This window comes from Ixodes scapularis, unplaced genomic scaffold (assembly GCF_016920785.2).
Source record: "Ixodes scapularis isolate PalLabHiFi unplaced genomic scaffold, ASM1692078v2 PGA_scaffold4__175_contigs__length_147842914, whole genome shotgun sequence".
Classification (NCBI taxonomy): domain Eukaryota; kingdom Metazoa; phylum Arthropoda; class Arachnida; order Ixodida; family Ixodidae; genus Ixodes; species Ixodes scapularis.
This window is the reverse complement of record NW_024609879.1, coordinates 145,798,299-145,821,166: the sequence shown is the minus strand read 5'-3', so window position 1 is coordinate 145,821,166 and position 22,868 is coordinate 145,798,299. Positions and strand designations below refer to the sequence as shown.

The following is a 22,868-nucleotide window of genomic DNA, read 5'->3' as shown; positions in this document are numbered from 1 at the left end:
TATCTGTAATGTTTAGCGTTTACTCAAACATCCAGAAACAGAGTTTCTAAATCTGCTAGAACGCCCCAAGCACGTGAAAAGAAGATATCACATTTCAAATCATCTGCTTCCCCACAACAAATCGGTGGCAGCAATATGTATCGTGGATAGAACTGCAACCACCCGAATCGCGGCGTCGCTGCGTATCTCTAATACGACCACTGCAGAGGAATTCGCCATGGCCATTGGGCTCAGAAAAGACCACGTCGCCATCATGAGCGACTTGCAAGCAGCACTGCGTCGCTTCCTAGCAGGCCGTGTCTCGCCGAAGGCACTCAAGGTCCTCACCCAGAGCGACCGACAGTGCTTCCCCACAGTGGAACTCGTATGGATGTCGGGACACGACGAGGTGGAAGGCAATCGGTGTTTTAACACCGAGGCCAGAGCATGCACCGTCCGGGCCGCTCCTGCCGCCGCATCGCGACTAGGGCTAGATTCATACTTTATTCCGGTGCCAAACAGGTACTCCGAAATCAGGGCCTACCACCGTGGCCAGAGAAATCTCAAGAGAGAGGACGCGGTCGCTTGGCGCCAGCTCCAGACAGGAGCGTTCCGCAAACCTAGCGCTCTTGCACTAAATCTCGCCTACAAGCTACAAAGTCGAATGTCCGCACTGCGGGCAATATGCATCCTTATTACACACCGCGTGGTTCTGCACAGCTCACCCTAACATCCCCCCCTCCCACCCTGATCCCACTCCCGAAACTGGGAAACCGCACTGCTCAGCTAGTCTGCTGCCGACCAACTAAAGTTGATTGGGCGGGCGGGGCTGACAGCCAACAGCGTTGGGGCACTGGACTAAGGGAACCACCCAGAGACCCATATGCACGCATAATGAAGTTTTTTCCTCCTCCTCAAACTAATGCGCAAAAAATAAAAAAAGAAACTTTTTTTACATTTTTATTTTGTATTTAAATTACAATTTTTGCAATTTCTTTCCACTGCCATGCGACACAGGTGTTGTACTGTACGTTCACCAAAGGACTGGCCATTATCGTACCTTTTCTAAACTATAGCTTTCCTCGAGGGGGCACAATGTTTATTTGATGTACTTTTACACAACTCTTTGAGGGATAAACCAAAACTTTCTGTGTCATCCTTTTTCGCAGCTATAAATATGCCCTGCAAATTTCATACAAACGACGAATGGTTAAAAAGTTTGCCTTCCCGAGTAGTACGTCCTTCCTTAATCTGAATACCCGGCCTTCACCCATTCCAATGTTCTATTTAGTATCGCGAAATTAAGAATTAAGACTGCAAGGGTCAAAATTGTAAATTCAACATAATTATTTCGGCCTAATATTTGGGTTACTATTTCAACAATGTCTGTTGGTGCATTTAGCAAATCTTCTGTCAAATCTGAGACCATGAAGAAAATACTAGAGAGATCCAACCGCATAAGGGATTCAATTGCAGAAGAAAGCTCAGATTTCTGAGCTAAGGCTGCACACGTGTTGTGTGAAAGCGTAGGGAAGCCACCGAAGAAAACTTTGTTCCGTTTTTATTGTACAAAATCACTCCCACTCCAAACCAATGTGATGGAGAGTCTTCGAAGTGCACTTGTGGTGTCGATCCTCCCTGCAAAAGCACTCCCCCAAAATCTCCCGATGAGCCGTTCCCCAAAAAGACGGATGTTTTGCCGCCACCCAAAAATGTGGCACCGTTGTTTCAACATTTTGTTTGTATAGTATCCAAGAAAGGTGCCAACCCAGACAAAACGAATGCACGGCTGGAGGGGGAAGGAGGAAAAGTATATATAAATAAGGTGGGAGCAAAAATGTAAAACGTAATGCACTACCAATGGTTATGAAAATGTTTCGGGGAAAAAAAAAAACACTACTAGTGCGAAAATGACCCGGACGTGGGCTGCAACAACAGTAACGTTCTCGGCTAAATTCGGGGTGAGCGTATTATAATAACAATGTCGTACAAAGTACACGGAAATATCACACAGGTCGAACTGCGTTCAGCCGAAAAGTCCCAACTGCAAACATGCGGCCGGTGCCACGAAGCGGCCGGGCGACCTCGCTACGCCGAGACGACCGCACCTCGTTCCCCGCTTTGGTATTCACCGAAAAAACCGTCGCAACGATCCCTCGTATTGTGACACCTAAATAACGTTCGCCGAGGGATACTTAAATTAGTCCGAGGTGCAAATGGATCTTGCCCAACTAAATACTGTCGCTTCCCCAGACACAGGATTCGGGGGAAAATGAAGCGGTGCACTGAAAGTCGCAAAACTTGCTAGTATTTACAACCGAGCGGACCGCTTCCAACCCGTAGCATATTTTACGGAGGGCGCCAAAGGAAAGCTTTGAGGGCACAAAGGTTGGCAGAGACCTCGCCATTGTCGCAGTCTAGTTTTGCAAAAAAAGTTACCTCCGTCGGAAGGTCGGATTCCTAGAGAGATTACTTACGTGAAGGGCTCACGTTCGCCAAAAGCTTCTTTTCATTGACACCCTTTTTTTTTATATAGAAAGATCACATTTACAATATTACCTTCACCAAAGGGAGTTCTTGATTGGGAAGAGTTACGCGCCGAAAGAAAGTATGCCCTCGAGGATTACGAAAGGTCGCCCTGGAAACTAAGGTTCACTAGGACAAAAATGCCGAAGATGCAGCTTCCAGATCTGATCGTCAAACTTAAAACACCGGTTCACCAATAAGATATATATATACCTATATGTCGGTCTTTCCGTCGCAATGTGAAAGCACGCAGATCCTAAAGAGATAATATTTGATACAGTTACCTAAATCAAGTCGAAACAGGGACCTAAATATCAAATATACAAAAAGAATGGGCGGTTAGAGCGGCGGGTGTCGGTGCATCAAATGGAAAACGTCCGTCGACGGAACACGGGAGTCGAGCCCGAAATGCCCACGCTACCCGTACGCCCTGGCTTTCGATGCAGGGGAGCCAGCTGCCCGTTAGATCCGCACACTCCACCAACAGGGAGCGACCGGTGGGCTCGATGGCTTGGATTGGGGATTAATGTCCGTGAAGTTGGCACCACGCTAATCGCGATTGGCGCCCCGACTCAAGCCAGGTCGGCGTCCTTTGACATGCTGTAGAAGATGGAGCTCTCGTTGGCGAGCAGGTTGGAGGGAGTGTCGAATTCCGCCACGCGTCCTTGCTCCAACACCAGGATCCTGTAATGGCGGCAACAGTGGCAGGGGCCATCGTCAATAATGTGCCGACGGCCGGCTAACAATCATCTGGCAGTTTGTTAGCAAGTCTAGGGGTTCTTGGAATCTTTTGGGAACCCCTAGATAGCTTGAGGAACAAGGTGACTAGCACCTCCCACCCTCTTGAAATTCTTATGGTAAAACAATTCGGGAGCTTACAAACCTTGCTAACGTCAATAGGTACTTCAGAAAAGTGACAGTGTTCGGCTTGTGTGTGTGCGTCAGTGTTTTGCACATTCATGTTTGGATTGTACTTAAGGAAGAAAGTTTGAATAGTACCTAAGCGAGAAAGATGCCTCACGTAAGCGTAGCAGAGAGAGAAGATGCAGGATATCAGCGAACACCTACGGAACTAAGAGAAAACTACGGAACTAAAAGAAAACAGACAAAGAGTGGCTCTTTTTTTTTTTTTTTTGCACAGCGCAGTTTGGTTACGGGTTTTTGCGTCGCGGGCCGCGCGCAAGGAGATAAGATAAGCGGAGGGCCCTCGCCTAAGCAAACAAAACAGCTTGCGAAAGGCGGCAAAAAAAAAAAACAAACAAACAAGGAACTAAAAAAAAGAAAACAAAGGAGTTTTTTTTTTTTTGCACAGCTTAGTTTGGTTATGAGGTTGGGCGCCGCGCGCAGAGATAAGAAGTTACTTCGATTTTTCAGGATAAAAGGTCTGTTCATTATGCGAGTAAATACGGACACAAAAATTTTACTTCGCGTAATAAACGCGCCCCCCCCCCCCCCCCCTCCCCCCAACTTTGCATCGATTTTTCGGAAAAAAAAGTGTGTCCATTCTGCGAGTAAATACGGTAGTTGCCGAAAGGTGAGGACGGCAAGGAGCTTCAGTTGCTCGGCCTCGAGCGCAGGCTTCTTACCTTCGACAATGCTTTGACATCTGATGCCCCTCAAGCACACGCTGCCAAAGCACGCCGAAGGCACGGAGGCCGGGAGCGTTTCAGAGACGTGCCTCGCCGTTCCCACCCGTCGGCGACCACAGCTTCCGGTACGAAATCGCGACTCAGAAGGGAGGGAAAGCTGGCTGACCTGTCGTAATCCATGATGGTGTTGAGTCGGTGGGCGATGGTGAGCACTGTGCAGCCCGTGAACTCCTTGCGGATCGTCTGCTGGATCAGCGAGTCTGTCTCCATGTCCACCGCCGCGGTCGCCTCGTCCAGGACGAGCACCTTGGACTTGCGCAGCAGCGCTCGTGCCAGGCACACCAGCTGACGCTGACCCACGCTGCAAGCGGACGCCGGGGCAAACAAAAAAAATTATCGGCCCCGCGTGTGTATGAAGTGGTCGCGGCGACGGCTGCGACGCTCGTCGGACCGCAATGTGTCCTTTTGTATCTTGCGCAGCGGTCGGCAGCTTACGGGAGGAGCTGTCGCCAATGTCTGCTCAGAGGGTGACACGCTCGTCTATTTTATACACGCAGAAGCCCTTTAATGGACATGGCGTGATTTGTTGTGGCTTGCGGGTTTTGTGCTGCAGGAGCTCCTATGGCCATACTGTGCTAAACGAGGTAAACCAGAAAACACTAGGAAAGGTGCACTAAGAAGGAAATACTGCTAGATTTTTGTGTGAAATTCCTATATTTTCTAGAAAAGTTAAAAGACAGTCAAATATTACAAGAGACTGCCCCCTAGAAACGGTGTAGAATGGAATGGAATGCAATACCTAAAAAGCTCGGGAGAAAAGAACCTGCATTTTCGTTGTGGACCAGGGCAAAGAAAAATATGTGAAACAGACCAAGTCTTTCCACAGTGGTTACAACCCGGTTGTTCCTCACCCACAAGAAAGTTTGCGGAGAGCAAGTCGTCTGCTTTTTGCACAGGAGTTGCGGTGACGTCAGAACGACGCCAAGCTCCAATTGGGTTTGATTGGAAGGATAGCAGGGAGACCTCAATGCTAGATGTCTTGATGTCTACCCACTATATATTTTCCAATCAGCCAATAAGAGCTCGGCATTCTCATATCATCACAACCCCTGTGCAAGAAGCAGACGAACTTGCGTTCCATATTGATGGATGAGGAAGGTGTAGCCAATTCTCAAGCAGCACAGAACTTCGAGGAAACGGTTCCAATTATTTCATGGCACCGAGACATGGCTTTATGGCATGAAGCTCATTATTATTGGCCAAATCCCATTTAGACAGCCCCAGTTGTAAAAATGCAAGCCTCATAGGCATCCTAAGGTCTTGGCACGGGATACAGGCATGCGATGATAAAAGGTTATGCGAGAAGGCGGCCAGTCTATCTGCAGCCTCATTGCCTGCAATGCCCACATGGCTCTGAATCCAGCAAAACCTAATGTCGCGCCTATACTTGAGCCCCCGTTGAACTTTGGTCCATGCGAGTTGGATCAGTTTATTCTCGGTTGGTGCAACTGAACATGCTGCAGTAATAACACTCCGAGAGTCCACGAAAAGAATACCTTCCATCACTTCCATGCGGATAATAAAGTCAAGTGCTGCCAGTACGCCACATAGCTCGGCAGTAAAAATGCAGGCAACACTATTTAGCCGAGGGACACGGGTAAAAGAACTCGAATAAACGGTACAGCCTGCATACATTAAGGGCTTGGCCCTATCAGTGTAAAGTTGGTAATACTTGTACTTTTCTTGCAATGCAAGGAATTCCTGTTGTGTAGTGGGGAGACAGTATGTTTATGAAATTTTGTAAAATACCAATAACGGAAGTGGCGCGAAAGTCTGGTGACGTGACGCGACGTCCCCACAACTGCGGCTGCCTAGCGGGCACTGCGGGAGAGTCGTACGCACAGTTGTCCTCAAAACATGCGATGTATTAGGCGGCGTGCTGAAGTACCGGACGTGGCTCTGGTAGCGCGCTCGCTTCACAATCAGCGGACCCGGGATCGAACCCTGAGAAAACTGAGGCAGGCTTTCGGGATTTTCGTTTTCAAGTATTTGGCAACATCGACAACAAGAAAAAAAAAACATAACAACTATTCCTGTAAAAAAAAAAGTTAGACTACAGCAGAGGCTCTGGAACTCCCTGGGAAAGTTCACGATCATAGAGATGACCGGCAGCCGAAAGGGCAACGGGGTGCTTAGGAGGATCACTCTGGAACTAGTCAAAACAGTTGCTGGCAGTCAGAACAGCTTATAATATAACGGACTGTCGCTCTTAAAGGCCGGCCCGCAAGCAGAGAGAAGGAACCCGACCCTCACTTTCCTTCTCGCCACTGTGAGAGGAGGAAATCACCTCTCGTTTCCTCCTCGCCATTTTCCGATTTTTGTTTTTTGCCAGCTGTCTGTTTTTTTTTTTTTTTGTCTTTTTTTTTTACAAGTGTGGGGTGGGGGAAATGAAAGCTTCAGGGATTTGAAAAGATTATCCAGAAGCCAGCCGGCACACCTGCGACAAGGAGCTGGACCAACCGAGGAGCTGTTTTGAGCGAGCTTGGCACTTGCTCTTCCCAACGAGTTGCATTGGCTCTTTTTTAGCGTTCGTTTGGAAGACGATTCTTTGCTGTTGTGAGAGCACAAATGCATGCCTTGTTCTGCTCAAAGAAGTAGTCATTGAAGTATAAATTTTAATATAAATATCTGATTTGGCATCTTTCGTTGTTTAGGCGGGTTCATGGCGACAACGGGAAGTACGAGCGGCGTTTTCTGTATATCAGGGATGGCGCTCCATAGACCAGTGGTTCTGAATCATCATGGTTCGTAAACCGGCAGAGGTGACGGAGGATCCCATCCGTAGTGGGTCTAGCACTTTTCGGTGTAAAGCGTTTTGCTGTAGGGCATTTCGGTGCGGACTTTTTGGCACACAGACATTTCAGTGTACGGACTTTTTGCTGCAGAGACTTTTCGGTGTGGGACTTTTCGGTGCGCGGATATTTCGGTGCACGGACGTTTTGATGCATGGACATTCAACGCTATGGTTTGCTCGCCGGTATCTCTTTTCCAACGTACGCAGACACGCTTCACATCGTGTTTGTGCGTTGAGTTGATAAAGATAGTCTCCTCTATAAGGTTTTGGCTTTATTATTGGTCCTGCGTGTAGGAAACGACCCAAACAGCATGACGTTTGAAGTTGTTTGTGTATTCAGAACAATTTTGAATATCTTCAAATGCGCCTCCTCCGCGTAATCGCATAGCTCCGATTGTTAATAATAAATTGTGATGACCTCGCACCACAAAAACAAAACAAAACAATGTTATTATCGCTTGTAACTCATTAGGGAATAAAGTAGGCGTGTGCGGGTACAAAATAAGTGTAATCAAATCAAATATCGATTTGAGTCAAGTAAACAAGCCGAATTTGGTGAATGCTAAATCTATTTTATTTGGTATCAAATGTTTGCTCATTCTCGTACGAAAAAAAAAAAACAGTTACCACACATCATATACAGAGTATGATCTGTGGTCAACGTCTCCTTCCATGCCGTAATGATGTCGCCGCACGTAAAGAACTGCCTTACAATCGTGCTTATACAGGGCGATTTTTTTTAACGACTAGACATTTTTCTAAAAAAGACGTCAGAGTTACGCAATTGCGGTTTGTGCCTTATCTATAGTCATCAAAACACCAAATCATTCATTTTTAAAGAGATGTAGTGCACGTGAAGTGGCTCACGGCGTCCTAAAAAGCCTAATTTGGACGCGAATCGTGTTACCGCAGTCTTTTCGGCCACCGCACTCCTCGCCCTTCTACAGTGGCTTTGTCACAGCGATGCGCATGATTTGTCGCGTTGGCTTCATGGCGTTAGCCTGTGCCACGCTGAGATGGAGCCCACATAAAATCAGAACTATATTTATAGTTATGAATAGTGTACGCGTGTTACATCTTTTTAAGAATGGAAGGTTTGGTGGCTTGCGATTATGGCCAACAACTTTCTAAATACAAGATGCCGTTTTCTTTTCTAATTAAAAGGTTAATTAGCGAATTTTAGGCAATCGGTCGGTTTTAGTTGCGTTCGTTATTGAACCTAATCCTCGCCTGGCCGCACAAACCGCAATGGCGCTAATTTTCACTGGACAATTTGGTGGCTTTCGATTACGCCCAACAACTTTATCAATCAACTATCTCGTTTTCTTTTATAATCAAAAAGTTCATTAACAAATGTTAGGTAATCAGTCGGTTTTTGTTGCATTCTTCCTTGAACCCAATCTTCGCCTGGCCGTATGGCTCACATCCACAAGACGTTAATTTCCACGTTTTTTCTAATATCTAGTTGGTGAAAAAACAACAACATCAACAACAACAATAAACGTCGTATATAAAACAGAGGGCAGTTCTTTTCTGATATAAATAAAGCGTGGGGCACGCGTCTTGCATGCATCTCCTTTTTTTTTTTTTTTCCGGCCTATGAAAACAAATTTTGGGACATTCGAAATTGAGTTTATGATGGGGCGGGCGCTTTATCACGGGGTATTTTGTCATGTTTCATAAGCTTTATTACTAGTCAGAAGGAAGCCACGCGAGCCGTATTAGGTTGCAAACAGCTAATCGGGTGTTTCTCAAGCAGCTCTAGAACTTTCCGATTGACATTTTGGTTCTTAATACATCTAAAAAAGTTTGGTACTTAGTCCTAAACATTTAATTTATTAAGCATAATTAAAATACTGCAACTCTCGCAAGACGTCTGCCCAAAACATAAAGTTGGTTTCATTGGCGTAAAGTGGCTGCGTCTTTCATTTTTATGCTTGGTCTTTAAAGATTCGTGAAAAGCATTCGCGACCTTATCTGTCAAGCCGCGTACGCGGACAGCGCGGCCTCCTCGGCAAGTTGTTCCCTCATCGAAGACGACAATGAATAAAAGGTACGATCAAAATCTTAATGCCTGAAGAAAGCGCAAGTTTAAAATAATTCTAAGGGTGTCAGTTGATTTTATTTCACTATATTCAAATTTCAACACTCGTCGCGGGCAGCATGAAAGGAAGCACTGCACACTTGGCTCAAACCAGTGCCCAGTCAACGGTCCTACACTCAAACACGCATCACCACCCGACCTGTTTGAAAAATAAATAATTTCCAGTACTTCTGGTAGAAAAGGCGAATTTTCTACTGAGCGTGATATTTTGTGGACCCAAAAGTCCTGTAGCCGAGATCGGTAGTTCATAGCTTCAGGAAGACGAAGAACGACGGATGAATTATTTCCCGCGGAAGTACTGTTTTGACTTTGAATTCCACATAAAATTGTATTTGCACAAATTGTGGCACGATACCGAACTTGCTTGATTACTTTTCTTTTAAAGACAACATAACCAGGCATAATCTACAGATATTGCAGAATTCATTTTAATTGGCGTACAGCGCAAAAGACAAGTATGGACATAAAGAACACAGTAGAGCTCTGCATTTCTTTCCGTACTTGTGGACAGTTAGTCCGCATGACTATATTCAAAAACTGCCAAATCGTTTAAGCCTACCCCTTTTTATGGTTTTTTTCGTAGGTGAATTGTGGCGAATCCCGGCTGGGTTTGGGTAAAGATCTCGCACGTGTTCAAGGACACATTTCGGCATGATTTCCCGCTTGGTGACGACGTTGAGCTGACCGCTGTTCCGCTTCTTTTCTAAGTAGGCGGTGAACGCCAGACGGCCTAAATTAGCCAAGCAGCCCCAAAACTTGCGGGAGCACACCTTCCGAACTTCTGGGTTTTTTTTGGAGATGGGCTTCGCCCACCCTGACAAAGCCCCAAACAATTATGTGAGGGCTGCAGAGGCTATCTGGGCATTCCATTTCTTCATCAGCGAACAAATGCGAACAGAAGAGAATGATAACTTCGTAATACCTACTGTCTTTTAATAAATGGCATAATATGCTACTATTGCTAGTTGCACCATTTTACGCGAATAAAATTGTGATTTTGCGGTTCAATCTCCGTGTTTCCCGTTCTCTTTGTTGATGCGCAAGATATTTGTCGGGTGTCAAGTTTTCAGTTACATTTGTTGACAGAAACAAAATGCACGTTTGGCCACGAAGAAATTTTTTTTCAAAGGCTGAAGATAGATGAAATATACCATAAACCGTTTCAGTTTTTATGGAAGTTTGTTTTTACTCTTCTTAGTAGCTTCAACGAGGCGGCCGTCACTCTAGAAAACACCTGTAGTACGAACCTATATATTATGCCCCAGAAATGGTCAGACTGTGTCCCTCTGACTGCAATATCTTTGACTTGTAATTACTCATGATTATTAGTTTGTACAAAAAACAAAACAAAAACACAATAGTGATACAATCACTCTTCAGTGTGCCGTTGTTAGAACGACAGATTTTCAACTCTTTGGGTAGAGCTCAAAGTTCGGATAAAAATACCCATCTTTTTTCCTTTTGCTGTGATGTTCAAGTTCTGTTCACTCGAGAAAAATATGCGGTGTTGTAGCGTGTGTGGCCGCATGCGGAAGTATCTGAATGTAAAAGAACTTGTTGTTGGGCTAGTTGGTGTTGACTATCTGAGTGTTTTTTAGAACTGCAGAAAAATTGCAAAAAAAAAAAAATAAGAAGAAAAGCGAGCCAGCCCGAACCCTTCCGAGCTCATATCCAGCCTGCCTAACTAATCCCTGGTTTTTGGGATTGAAGCAGAGAACCTTGAAGGGTTGCAGAGATTTTGTCGGGGGGCCGGTAAGCCCATTAGCACTCGTGCGAGAAGGCCGTAAAAAGCGAGGAGGAAAATGGAGGAGGAAAGGGGAGGAGGAAAAAAAGAAAAGAGAAGGAATCTTCTGCCACGCTGAAGAAAATTTTGAGCGCCCGCCTTTAAGGACTATCAGTTGCCAGAACCACTGCGAGTCAAACGGGAATTCTCCGGCGAGGGATTATTGCTTCACCCCGGGACCATTGGCATTCTAAATGTCTTTCTGAAGTAAAACGACAATTCAAGAAATTTCGGAAAGACTCGAAAAGACTTCTGCAGGTCACAAGGACTTTTGGCGGTCAAGAGGGGCCATCTGCAGACTGAAGGAGCATCAGCAGCAACAAAAGTCAGTGGTAGCCAAAAGGACGATTTACAGCCACAAGGGTCATCAAAAGTCAGAAGAGCCATCAACAGTCCGAAAGGTCACCGTCCAGTCAGAACAGTCATCAGCAGTCAGAAGGTCATGCAACAGTGAGAAGGGCCATCAGCACTCAAAAAGACCATTAGCACTCAGAAGTACCATCAGTTGTCAGAAACGTCATCAGCAGTGGCAAGTGTCATCAGCAGCCAGAAGGGTCGTCAGCAGTCAAAAGAACAATTGGCATCTAGGAAAATCGTCGCTAGCTGAGACTGCAGACAGACTGAAGAAGTGCGCCAACTCATTGCAAGGTCTCTGGAGGACGCCCCACCTGAGGTTCTCTCCTCCCTCGGCGACCTGGTACTCAAGGCCCTTGTCCAGGCCCGAGACGAAGGCCTTGAGGTGTGAGAGCTCCAGGGCAGACCACAGCTCCGTGTCGCTCTTCTCCCCAAAGGGGTCTAGGTTGGTGCGCAGCGTCCCAGAAAACAGAATAGGGTCCTGCACGAGTACGACAAAGAGACAGACAACTCTTATAGGCCTTGTCCCGCTACTGCAATCTACGCCGATTTCCATCTCCCCAAGCCAGATTAAGCCGCTTGGCAACCAGCGATCTTCCCCAGGACCACCCATGGGCACCAAAACATATTTTTGTGGCTGACTGACGACGCTGAAGCGTAAAGACATTTGCCAACAACCTCCGAGAGCGGCGTTTCTTGTCTGTCGCTATAGTGGGACCAGCACCTACGAGCGCTGCAAAACTTCCGGCCATTCAGCATTCAATACTAAATGAGGCAGCGACCTCAAATATATCGAGCTAGGGGCTTACCGTGTTGGCACGGTTGTAGTGTACCCCCGATTTTAACGCACAGGTATATTTAGCGCTCGAATATTTGAAAAAGAACTTGATGCCAATTGTACCGCGCAGATAAAAAAGGAAGCCTGCACACATTCCTCGTAGAACAAACTTTATGAAACGCACGCCAATACAAAAATAAGTACTGTGCACTAGATGCCGTTGTCGGAGTCCGACGACGGTTCTTCGCTGCCCACAATGGTAATCCTTGCTTTCGTCTAAAGCATTTTAGGTGCTGCGCTTCTTGCACTAGTATGAGCGCGCAATCATCACCTCTGGGAAGATTGTCTTCCAAACAACTTTACAGGCTCGTCCGGTCGCTGGGATTGTGAGCCCACGCAGTGTTGCTCCGTTATCTTTTCCCGCTAGCAAGATGACGTTTCGTTTAAATAATGCCTCCTAGTCAAATTTCTTTTCTTTTTTTCATCTTAAGACAATACGCGTGAGATATGGGTACCAAAATGGCGAATTTAAACAAACGGTTACCATGGCAATGGGGCTAGCCACCTTATACTGGGTATAATGTTTTTCGTTTTGAGTTTCGGTTTTTGGTTTTGCTTGTAACCCACATGTAGTTTTGGGCACCAATTTCGGCGAAAGAAGGTGTGTTACAGTTTTGACAGCTAACTATTCTTGGACTCATAATTTACAGCGTACAGAACCACTCACGCTCAAACACGCACACCAGTAAAAACTAATCGCCCACTCGGCGCCGTCTATTAACTCGGGTGTATTTCGTCTTCCTCTACACCTAAATGGTGTAGAAGGTTCTTGAGCGCTGTAGATTACAAGTATTATGAATAGCCCAACTCGCCCAATCCTCCATTTTAAGAATTCTCGGACTTTGTCCTCAGATACCCTACAAACGAGAAAACAACAAAGTTGGATTGTAACGTGCCACTTCGGCAGTTGCTTTTAAACGTACAGAGGGACAAATTGGCTGGCAAAACAAAAGACCGTCGTCCCAGGGTTTCGAAGAGCAAAGCTTGTTCCTGTAATACACCGTCTGGCTGACAGGCGGTTCGGTTTATTGGGAGCCAGATAGACGAGCGACAACTATCCAATAACGATCCTTGAAACGTTGCCGCACTAGCGTCAATTTATAACGGCGGTTCTGAATCTTTTAGGCACTTCCCCTCAATTGGAAAGAGGCTGATCCCGCCCGGCCTTCTGGACAGAGCAATTGGCCGCATTTAAGCGGAGTGTACTTGCCTGTGGGATGATGGTGAGCTTGGAGCGCAGGTCGTGCAGACCGATTTTGGTGACGTCCACGCCGTCGATGAAGATGGTGCCCTTGGCGGGCTCCACGATGCGGAACAGCGACAGCATCAGCGAGCTCTTGCCCGCTCCAGTGCGCCCCACCACTCCCACCTGAACACAGAACGTCCGCAAAACCGTTGCAGCGCTGTTTCAGACACACAGTCAACAAGCTGGAATTCTCGGCACAATCGGATGGGGATAACTTATCCGGGAGACAGCCGACGCCGAAAGTGCACGCTTTTGCTGTGCTGCACAATTGATTTTAGTGTACCAACAACTTCATGTAAGACAGCTTATGATCAAAGGAGCTAATATGTGGCATAAAGTTCACCGTCCGCACTTCACCCGGAGCGACAATAAGTTTTAGTGGATGCCAACCACTCCACAAGGAGCAGTGTCCAATCCAAGTATTCTAAATTTCACTTCAAAAGGACACTGAACTCTCAGAAAACGTTTTTTAATGCCTGGAGCAGTCATGTATGTTCGTACGTCAGATAATAAACTGAAAAAAGGCCCCAATATTTTTTTCCCGAGCCAGATTTTGAGTTAGGAGCGATTTCGTAACATGCTTCTATTTCGGATGTTGACCCTGAAATATAAGCGCGTTTTGCAATTGCTCTCAACCCAAAATCTGTCTCAAAACAAACTTCGCAAAATTTTTTTTTTTTACATGTGCGTTTGTTTTAGGCACACAAAAATATTTTTAACGGGGGAGTTCAGCAACCTTTGAAGGGAGTGACCACTAAGATCCGGTGCTTCAACGAAGATCCCAAGTCTCCGCACTCTCACCTTCTCGCCCGCGTTGATGGAGACGGTGATGTCCTTGATGACGAGGTCCATGCCTTCCCGGTAGCGCGTCGAGTAGTCTGCAAACTGAACCTGGCCTCCCATGGGCCAATCCAGCGCCGGCTTGGATTCTGGCACCTCCCAGGCAGCCTGCCGACCAAGGCGCACACTCTTTTTGGCAGGTATGCTCGCAATCACTTTGTTTGATCGCGTGAGCAGGTGCACATTGCCAATCGCAACGCTTGGCAAAGACATTTAGGTCAAGCCACACTGCTGTCACTTCAAATGCAGCCGATCTATACAAGCTTGGAAGCAGCCACACTTCAAAAGCTAGTCTGGCCACCGTGGGGGGAAAAAAACGCTTTGTCGGAGAACCAGCCTGGCAACAGTGGGTACGCTTTAGCAAGGCTGGACTACCAGATGATTTAAGCACAAAAGCAGGAAAATGATGTTGTAAGAGGCCATACTTGCAAATGTGAATGGTTAAGACAACCCCCAATCGGCCTTACTGGCATACTTTTAATCGGATCATAATCCGGAAAGATTTTGTCCAACTGTTAGCAGCTTTCTATTCTGGTTAAAATGCCTCTTTCATTAAACAAGCATGTGGCAGTTAAGAATAACTGAGAGTACATAAACTGCAAATATAGCAAGTAAGCTCCATGTGTGACACACAACGATGCAAGACACTGTGTAAGAGGCTTAACATGCAACATAGTACCCAACATTTGCGACAGCGAAACTCGTTCCAATGATAGGAACATTTTCCATGCACTGCAATGCTCTTGAGAGTAGTGTACCTCGGTTGGGGACCTGGTGTACTCCATGATACGTTCCACGGCCACAATGTTGGTCTCAAACTCGCAGCTCATGCGTACCATCCAATTCATGGTGGCTGTTATCTGACAAAAAAAGAAACAATTCACCAGGAATGAAACGATAACAAGAAAACATAAGATATCGTGCACGGCGACACAAGAAACAACCGGAGCCAGATACAAAAAAACAAAGCACCTTCGTGCTGGCTTGACTGCACAGCAGAAATGCACTAAGCAAAAGCTGGCAACCGGGATTTGCACTGGTAAGCTGGCTTTGTTTATTTATTTATTTATTTATTTAAAATACCCTCAAGGCCATTGGCATTGAGGGTATTTTAACCAACTGTTCAAATGCTTGTGCAGCCATCACTCTCCTCATTATGCAGGCTTTACCGCACAGCGCAAGTGTGCCGCAGGAAAGCCAACTAGCTGTTACAAAATCCCGAGACTAAGATAGAGTGGACATAACACAAAACACTGTTTCTCTGCATCATGAGCCCCGGTTCACTGAATGCTTAAACATCAACACTTCACCGCCCTTTCCACCGTTATTTCTAATCAACAGATTTGTGCGATAAGACTATCATTCTTGGCCTAAACGTCAAACGGCTCTAACAACCGTCGGCACAGATTGTGCTCCACCCAATGACTAAAATAAAAACAAGCAAAAGTTTTTTGTTTTTTTTTTGCTGCCAGTCTTAGCTTTTTTTACCCTTTGAACACAAGGCATGTTTGAAGACTTGTTTCCAAGCCTAGAGAGTCATAAAATATTGTAACAAAAATATAATACCAAGGTCAGGAGTTTTAAAAAGGGCGGCAATCGAACCTTCGACTTCTCGCCCAGTAATCAAATACCCAAACCCCCGTGCTAGCCAAGTTTTTTTTTTTTTTTTTCCTTATTGTTTTGTGCTAGCGGACAAACTTTTTTTAACGCTGCACTAGCGGAGAAATTTCGATTCAATGATGTTGGTTATTATATATGTACTTGTGTTGCCACAAGCTTTATCACCACAATGGTGAAAGAAGATTGAGACAGGCTGCACATTGTGTCTCCCGACTTTATTTTTAGGACTAAGATGCATTTAAATTACTTTCAGCCGTCTTCTCGATTAAAGCAACATAAACAAAGTTTGGTTTCACCGTCCAATAGTTTTTAATTATATTTCCGATACACGACGGGAGCACTTTCAGTGAAACCGACTGCAACCATTCCTGCTCAAACGACCACAGCCACAGCAGCCACCGACTAGGCACGCGGCCGAGAGCGCAAGGTCGCCGACTCACCGACAGAGCGTAGGAGAGCGAGAGGCCGACAGTGCCGCCGTCCAAGGCTTGGCTCCCAAAGACGGAGAAGAGGGCGGCAAACAGGACGATCAGGTTGCCGCAGAACTCCAGCCGTACTGCCAACCACCTGGGGGGAAAAGGTCCCGCATAAACCCCACCCCGCCGGGTGTCCCCAAGAATAATTCACTGTTTTTCTTTGTTTTACTAAAAAATTAACTGCGCATTGTCGAACGCTGTTTCCTCCCAGACGTAGTGCTAGCGGTCTGAAAGAGGCAGCAAAATTTTAGATCTAACCGTTTTCTTATTCAAAAGCGATTTTCGAAAGCTGTAGGCTTCTACGTTGCCTCGTCGCATCAAAGCCAAGACTCCGAGGGGCTCCTCAGTGAAGTCAGATAAGGATTTCGAGAGCTCGAGAAGTTAAAAAACTCCCGCACATTTTACAGACATTGCGTCGCATTTTCACTCGGCAACGACCGGCACCAAAGCGCACGTACGCACACTCCAATACTCGGCGTGCAAACGTGCAAACCGTCTAGACGCTCCCAGTCTGCTCACCGATTGGAGATGGTGGACGGGTAGTAGCACATCTGGTTGTAGTCCACCCGGTGGTTGGACTCGAGCACAAAGCGCTCCTGGGCCCCGTAGGCGCGGATCGTGCTCACGCCCGAGAGGGTCTCCGAGAAGTGCGTGTAGATGGGCGACCGCGTCACCGACTCCAGGCGCTTCAGCTGCCGGGACGTGGCAATGTAGAACAGCTGCGGGACAGAGGAGACGCGGCGGCGTCGAACGGCGGAACCGGAGAACCGTAAAAGCCATAAAGCGCGGGAGAAACGCCGACTTTTGGGCGGAGGAAGAGAACTTCCTCGCAGCGGGCAGACTGCTGGGGAGGGGGAGGACGTCGAACCATCCTGCCCCTAGCGGTTAAGTTGAGAACTAAACCCGTGGAAACAACAACGCAAGTTATGTGCGCTTTTGACGCCCCACTGCACGGGTAATGCAAACATCTCCAAATACCAACTCATTTAATAAGCAAGAAAGAAGCTTCTGATATGGTGCTTGGCCGACGTAACCGAATGTCGCGTCACCGTTCGACTGGCCCTCGTGTTCAGTCGGTAAAGCACCGTCTGAACACTTGCAGCGACCCAACGCCGACGCAGAACTCGCGTTTTACATGTGCCCCGGGTTCGATCGAGATAAATGACATAATGAGTCCACTCCACGGGAGCCTTGTGTCTGGTAAACGCCGTGCTCTGTGGAAAATGAGCAGGACGAAGTGCCCCCGGTAGTTCAATTCCTTCGTCGACACAAGAGTTGTCCTTGCTGCATCGACGAAACCACGTCTGCCGTATTTCTGTACCTTTTCTTACAGCTCCATTGCACAATTACGTAACATTGGGCATGTTTCACGTTTCTAAAAGAACTAGCAATGCATCTTTTATGTCAAGGCCCAAAGGCTCGCTGTCTCTCGTTGGGTTTGGGTACAAAATCAACAAGATCGCCCGTTTGTAGGCATGGCCGAATAAAGGATTTTGGGTCCGAAACGAATTCGAAGCAAATAGTGATTTTAGCCGAATAATTTCGAATCGAATAGTTAGAATAGCACAAGCAACAAATACAAGATATGGTTAAACTATAGTTTTTTTGTATTTGCATTTATTTGGCATTGGAAGTACTGTACAGTATAGACCACTTACAACGTAACCGCTTATAGTGCAGGACCGGGTATAACGCGGCTTTTTTCAACCACCGGTTCGCCTCCCATACAACTCCATGTAATTACATACCGCTTAAAATGCAGGCGCGCGAAGGGAAATACCGGTTATAGTACGGTTTTTGGCACAGCCCGCCGACCGCGCCGACGACCGGAGCAGCGAGCTCGCTTCCCTGTGCGACACTAGATAACGGCGCTGACGCTGACGGCGCGAGCCGCAAACTGCACTCGCGGGGCAAGGAGGTTGCTCGAAAACGCGGGAGAAGCGAAGAGACAGGCTTCAGTTGCCATAGCGACGGAGGGACGCACGCACGAGTCGTTCACGTGCGTGCGTCCCTCCGCTGCGTTGAAAACAAAGAAACAAACAACCGCAACGACAGACCAATCGCAGGTCGAGGAGAAGTGTTCGCGCGCGTTGCATGCCGGTCTGCCGGTCGCGGGCGTCGGTTGTGATCGTCGTCGTAGACGGCGTGCATCTCATCGTTCTGCGTAAAAGCGCTATCCTTGACTCTGAATTATCGTTGTGTGTCGCTATGATAACCCAGCACGTACTAGAAGGGAAGATCCACCTACTCGTGCGGCGATGTCGTGGCGGCGCTCTCAAGACGGCAGAAACGCCCGTGTCGTCGTGTTTGTTTACTTCGACTACAGTGGTGATTTCTAAGCATTTGTGTCCTCGAACATCGCCCGGATTTCTTATTTGGCGCATTTCATGCGTGTGCTCAAGTTCAAGGTATTACTGGCGCGTACCGTATGAAGGATGCGAATTTTCACGCGTTTTCATCTCCGGAGAAAAGTGATTAGGGTTAGCAATCCTGAACGCTCGCGACGTCCGTCCGCAAGCCGCGACGCCGTTAAAAGGCTGCGCCAGGCAAAAGCCGCTCATTTCTTTTAAAATGTGTGACACACTTGAGACATAACTGTACTAGTCTATTGAAATAAAGACTTTCCTCAAACTAAGCTTATTTTTCATCTAACATAAAATAAATTCTTTTACAAAGGTAAGTTGTCTTATGGCATGTATTTTGGCCTGAAAAATTGATGTTTTGGTTATAGTGCGGTACCGCTTATAGTGCGGATTTTCGCGACTCCCGAGACATACGTTATATGCGGTCTACACTGTAATTATTAATTTCAAATGTATTGAGTTCGGGAGCACGAAATGGTCAGAGTGGTCGGAAGCTTGTGCCACCTGGCCGGAAATCGAAGCCAGAGTAAGTCAAACCCGTTTATATCGAACTCGCAAAAAAAAAGTCTACCAGTTCAATATAGTGTGTAATTCAATATAAAAGCTTTAATAAATTCACCTCTTTAAAATACTTTCTTCTGAAATACTACACAATGAAGTAGTCTTGCATCTTCTCCTGCTTTTTCTTCATTGCATCCGCGATAATATTTTTTTATGCTATCGACGGACTCCCAAAGGATGAGGCCGCTGCCATCTCTATTCGCGCATTAGCGCCGAACTATGTTGAGAACACGGAGCACGTCCGAGCAGGAGCACCTTCTCCTGCAGAGCGCCGTCTTGCTCTGCGAGTTGGCTTTACCCTATGGAGGGCGGATGCATTAGGGGAAGCCAGCTAGCAAAACAAGCTGGTTTTTTTTTTTTTTTTGGGGGGCGGTTGCATTAATTGTTTGGAAGAAAAAATAATATTCTCTTTTGCGGACGGAGTGAGGAGAGGGAACACGGAGCACCCTCTCTGCGCTCCCTCCGCGAAAGATATTTTTTCTTTTTTTTCCGGGCGATCAACACAACCTGCCTGGGGAAAAAAAATAAAAATAAGCTAGCGTGCCCTGCAAGCTGGGTTTCCCCCAATGCGGCCGCTCGCGTTGGGGGAAAGCCAGCATGCAGAGCAAAACGGCGCTATTGGCAGTTCGATATAATGGTAGCGGCTGCTATTTTTTGTTCAATGTAACCATAGTTGTTGCTATATATTATCACTGTAACATTACTGTGCACAAAAATTTCTCAATATAAGGAATAATTCGATGGAAACGGGTTAGATATATTCGGGTTTGACTGTATTTAGAAAGGTAGAATAACCCTATACTGTCGAATAATTCGATATTGTCGAATAATTCAATATCGTCGAATACTTAAATTCGATTCGAAGCGAAGGCCGAATAGAACAGAATTCCGATTGGCTATTCGTAATAACCGAATATTTGCCCATCCCTACTCGTTTGTGTTTCGCCATCGGCTGTGTTGTCGGAAGACTGTGCCATAAAAGGGGGATTTGCATACAGTGACCAAATAGCTTGCACTTTGTCATATCTCATGAATCACGAAAGTATCCTCTCCTAAATTTGGCACCTGCGTCTGCTCAGGACACACAACTGCTGTCGAGACCGGTTATAACGAAGTCAGTTATAACGAAATTGCGGTTACAGGGAAGCGATCACGATTTCGCATTCCCTTTTGCACTTTGTTAACCAAAGTCTGTTATAACGAACCAACGGATATAGCGAAGCACTTTCCGATTCCCCTTAAATTCGTTATAACTGGTCTCGACAGTAACTGTAATGCCCTCCAAACTCTTTCTACTTATTAAACTGGAAACTCTTTGCACAAAAAAAAAGGAAGTTATGTAAAAACTTGTACACAGATCCATTATTTCATTTTTACCTTTCAAAAAATAAAAGAAAAAAAGACCTGAAAAGTTCATGGCTTGATTGTCAGTGGCAACCCCCCTTTTGTTAAACGAATTCTTTCTCCTCCTTTTGTGCAATTCCACATTTGAATCATGAAGAGAGTTCTCGCACAGATGAGGCGACCCTCGTGAAGAGCGGTACCCGGACGCGCACCAGCGTACTACGGAAAAGCGGCGACATAAATCTGTTGCACTGCCACTTCGCCGCAGCACACCGTTCGCGTGGGAAGAAGCACTCTTTCCAGGCATGTCGGCGCATGCATGCCAGGATGCAAAACGTCACGCTGCAGCTGCCGCGCACCCACCTGAATGAAGTAGTAGAGGACACCGATGGGCACGGCCACGGCCATGAAGATGGGAGTGCTGATGCTGATGATGAGCAGGGTAGAGACAACTTGCAGGACACACATCAGCCACGCCCGCACTGTCATCGGGATGGCGATGTCCATTGTGTCCACGTCCTGTGGGCCACAGATCCATTGTGTCAGGTGTGTTTCACTCAATCAAGGGTGTGAACGATGTGAGCATAGAAGTTTTTAAAGTAAATCACTTCGGCGTATCTCGACGGCACACAACAAGATGCTCGATACCCGAAAGGAAGCAATCGCGCCGGACCGAAGGAATCCCCGATTCCTGGTGAAACGCCACAAAAGCACCACTCCACGATTGTTGCGACATGACCTTAAGGCTGAAAGGCTGCCACGAACATTACCAACTTGTGCGAAATGCTGAACACCTAGCAAAAAAATAGTTCACATTAAGAAAAAACACAACCCTAAAATTGCATTTAAAAAGAAATGACATCATTTTTATGTATTGCGGTTCCACAACTAATAGTGCACACTCCTGCAAATTTTATTGCAATATCTAAAATATTTACGACGAAATGAAACATTTTTGGTGGGTGGACAATTCAAACTCACAAGTTTTACATATGTAAAACTTGTATGTTTCCTAGTTTCTAACTGCTGTAACTCCACACCTGGGTGTCCTAGAATGATGATCATACTACTCTCGCTGGAAAGAGAATTTCTTCACAGTTTCAGTACATTGAACATCTTTGTTCAACACTATTTGGTCAAGAACACCATAGAAGTCTAGCTTTCACGTAGAAGAGGCTATGCACACGGACAAAAAGGTTACATTGATTTGTCTCTAGACAACAATTGTCCCGCCCACAATTGCCGATGCTGGTTTGTGCATGCAAGCATATCCAATTGCTCATTCGTTTCACGATCAGTGCCCACATGCCGACAACAAAATGACACTAAGTGTTCAAAGCTTGGACTCGTTCAGCAAAGCCATGCAAAAGATAGGGTTTAAGTGGAAGGCACCACCTATGCTCTTGGCGCCTTTGAGTTGCTATTGCCACCAGTAGAATTAAATGTAGATGTTTGGAAAATTTGAATAGGTTTTTCTGTTTCACTTTTTCGCAGCAACTTTCGTTTTAGGAAATCTTTAATTTCAATGAATATCCTAGTTTATCAATTTAATGATGAATGCAGCTAGCCATATATTTTTGTATTTAAAGAATTTCTATTGCCAAAAAAAAGGGTTTTGATGAAAAGAAAATGCCCCATTATGTGGAATGCTTTCCAAATTGATATTTTGCATGGAAAGATTGCATGGAAAATGCCCCTTTGTTCTAGTTAAGGCCGAAGCTCAGGAATGCTCAATATTTGGAAGCAATTTTACATAGCAGATTTCCTTGCTAAGTGAGGCAACTTCAATCAATAGCTGTCTACCTCCCCCCTGTAACTCGCGTCGTACAGAGATGAAACGTCACACAATGCATTTAGGCGAGGAGATAAATACATATTCCAAATTTCATCAATATTGAGCAACTGGTATAAAGTTGACGCTCGAATGTAATGTCCCCTCTTGAAAGAAAAGGACAAGCCACCTTTTGGTTTTGGCTACTTCCAGGCTAAAACCTTCCAACTTCACCCGGGTTGCCGAACTTCCCTCGACAACACCAGCTCTTCTCCATTGTCGGGTGCTTCGGCATCTGCTGGAGGCACTAAGTAAGCTCTGCCTCAGGGTACCAACACTTCAGCCATCTTGTTGCTCGAGACCGTTGTTGCCAGTCATCCGAAGCCTTATCCAAAATAGCACAAACTCTTTTCCATCCACTAGAAGTGTCGAAACAACCCGTAACAGAGCCAAGCAATATCGCTCGAGCTCCCCGACAACGCGCTTCCGAAACCTGGGAAGTCGCATCCTCAAATCGTGACTGTAGCCGATTGCACAGACTTTTCACCAGGCAACAAAATGGCGGCCCTTACGAGACAGTCGGGGAGTGACGTTGATTCTCTACGGCGCAGCTTTTTAAC

General features: G+C 46.3%; 1 protein-coding gene across 1 annotated transcript in view; it reads right to left on the bottom strand.

The window, feature by feature from the left end:
- Positions 1–1,523: 1,523 nt before the first annotated feature.
- Positions 1,524–22,868, bottom strand: part of LOC8040491 (multidrug resistance-associated protein 1) — a 70,756-nt gene continuing 49,411 nt past the window's right edge. Inside the window, exons 20-28 of the mRNA XM_029969907.4 lie at positions 20,841–20,996; positions 16,729–16,928; positions 16,174–16,300; positions 14,872–14,973; positions 14,075–14,221; positions 13,238–13,396; positions 11,504–11,670; positions 4,261–4,455; positions 1,524–3,189 (exon numbers count right to left, since the gene is read on the bottom strand). Coding sequence (XP_029825767.2) covers positions 3,078–3,189; positions 4,261–4,455; positions 11,504–11,670; positions 13,238–13,396; positions 14,075–14,221; positions 14,872–14,973; positions 16,174–16,300; positions 16,729–16,928; positions 20,841–20,996 — 1,365 coding nt within the window. The 3' untranslated portion in view covers positions 1,524–3,077. The remainder of the gene's footprint in view (positions 3,190–4,260; positions 4,456–11,503; positions 11,671–13,237; positions 13,397–14,074; positions 14,222–14,871; positions 14,974–16,173; positions 16,301–16,728; positions 16,929–20,840; positions 20,997–22,868) is intronic.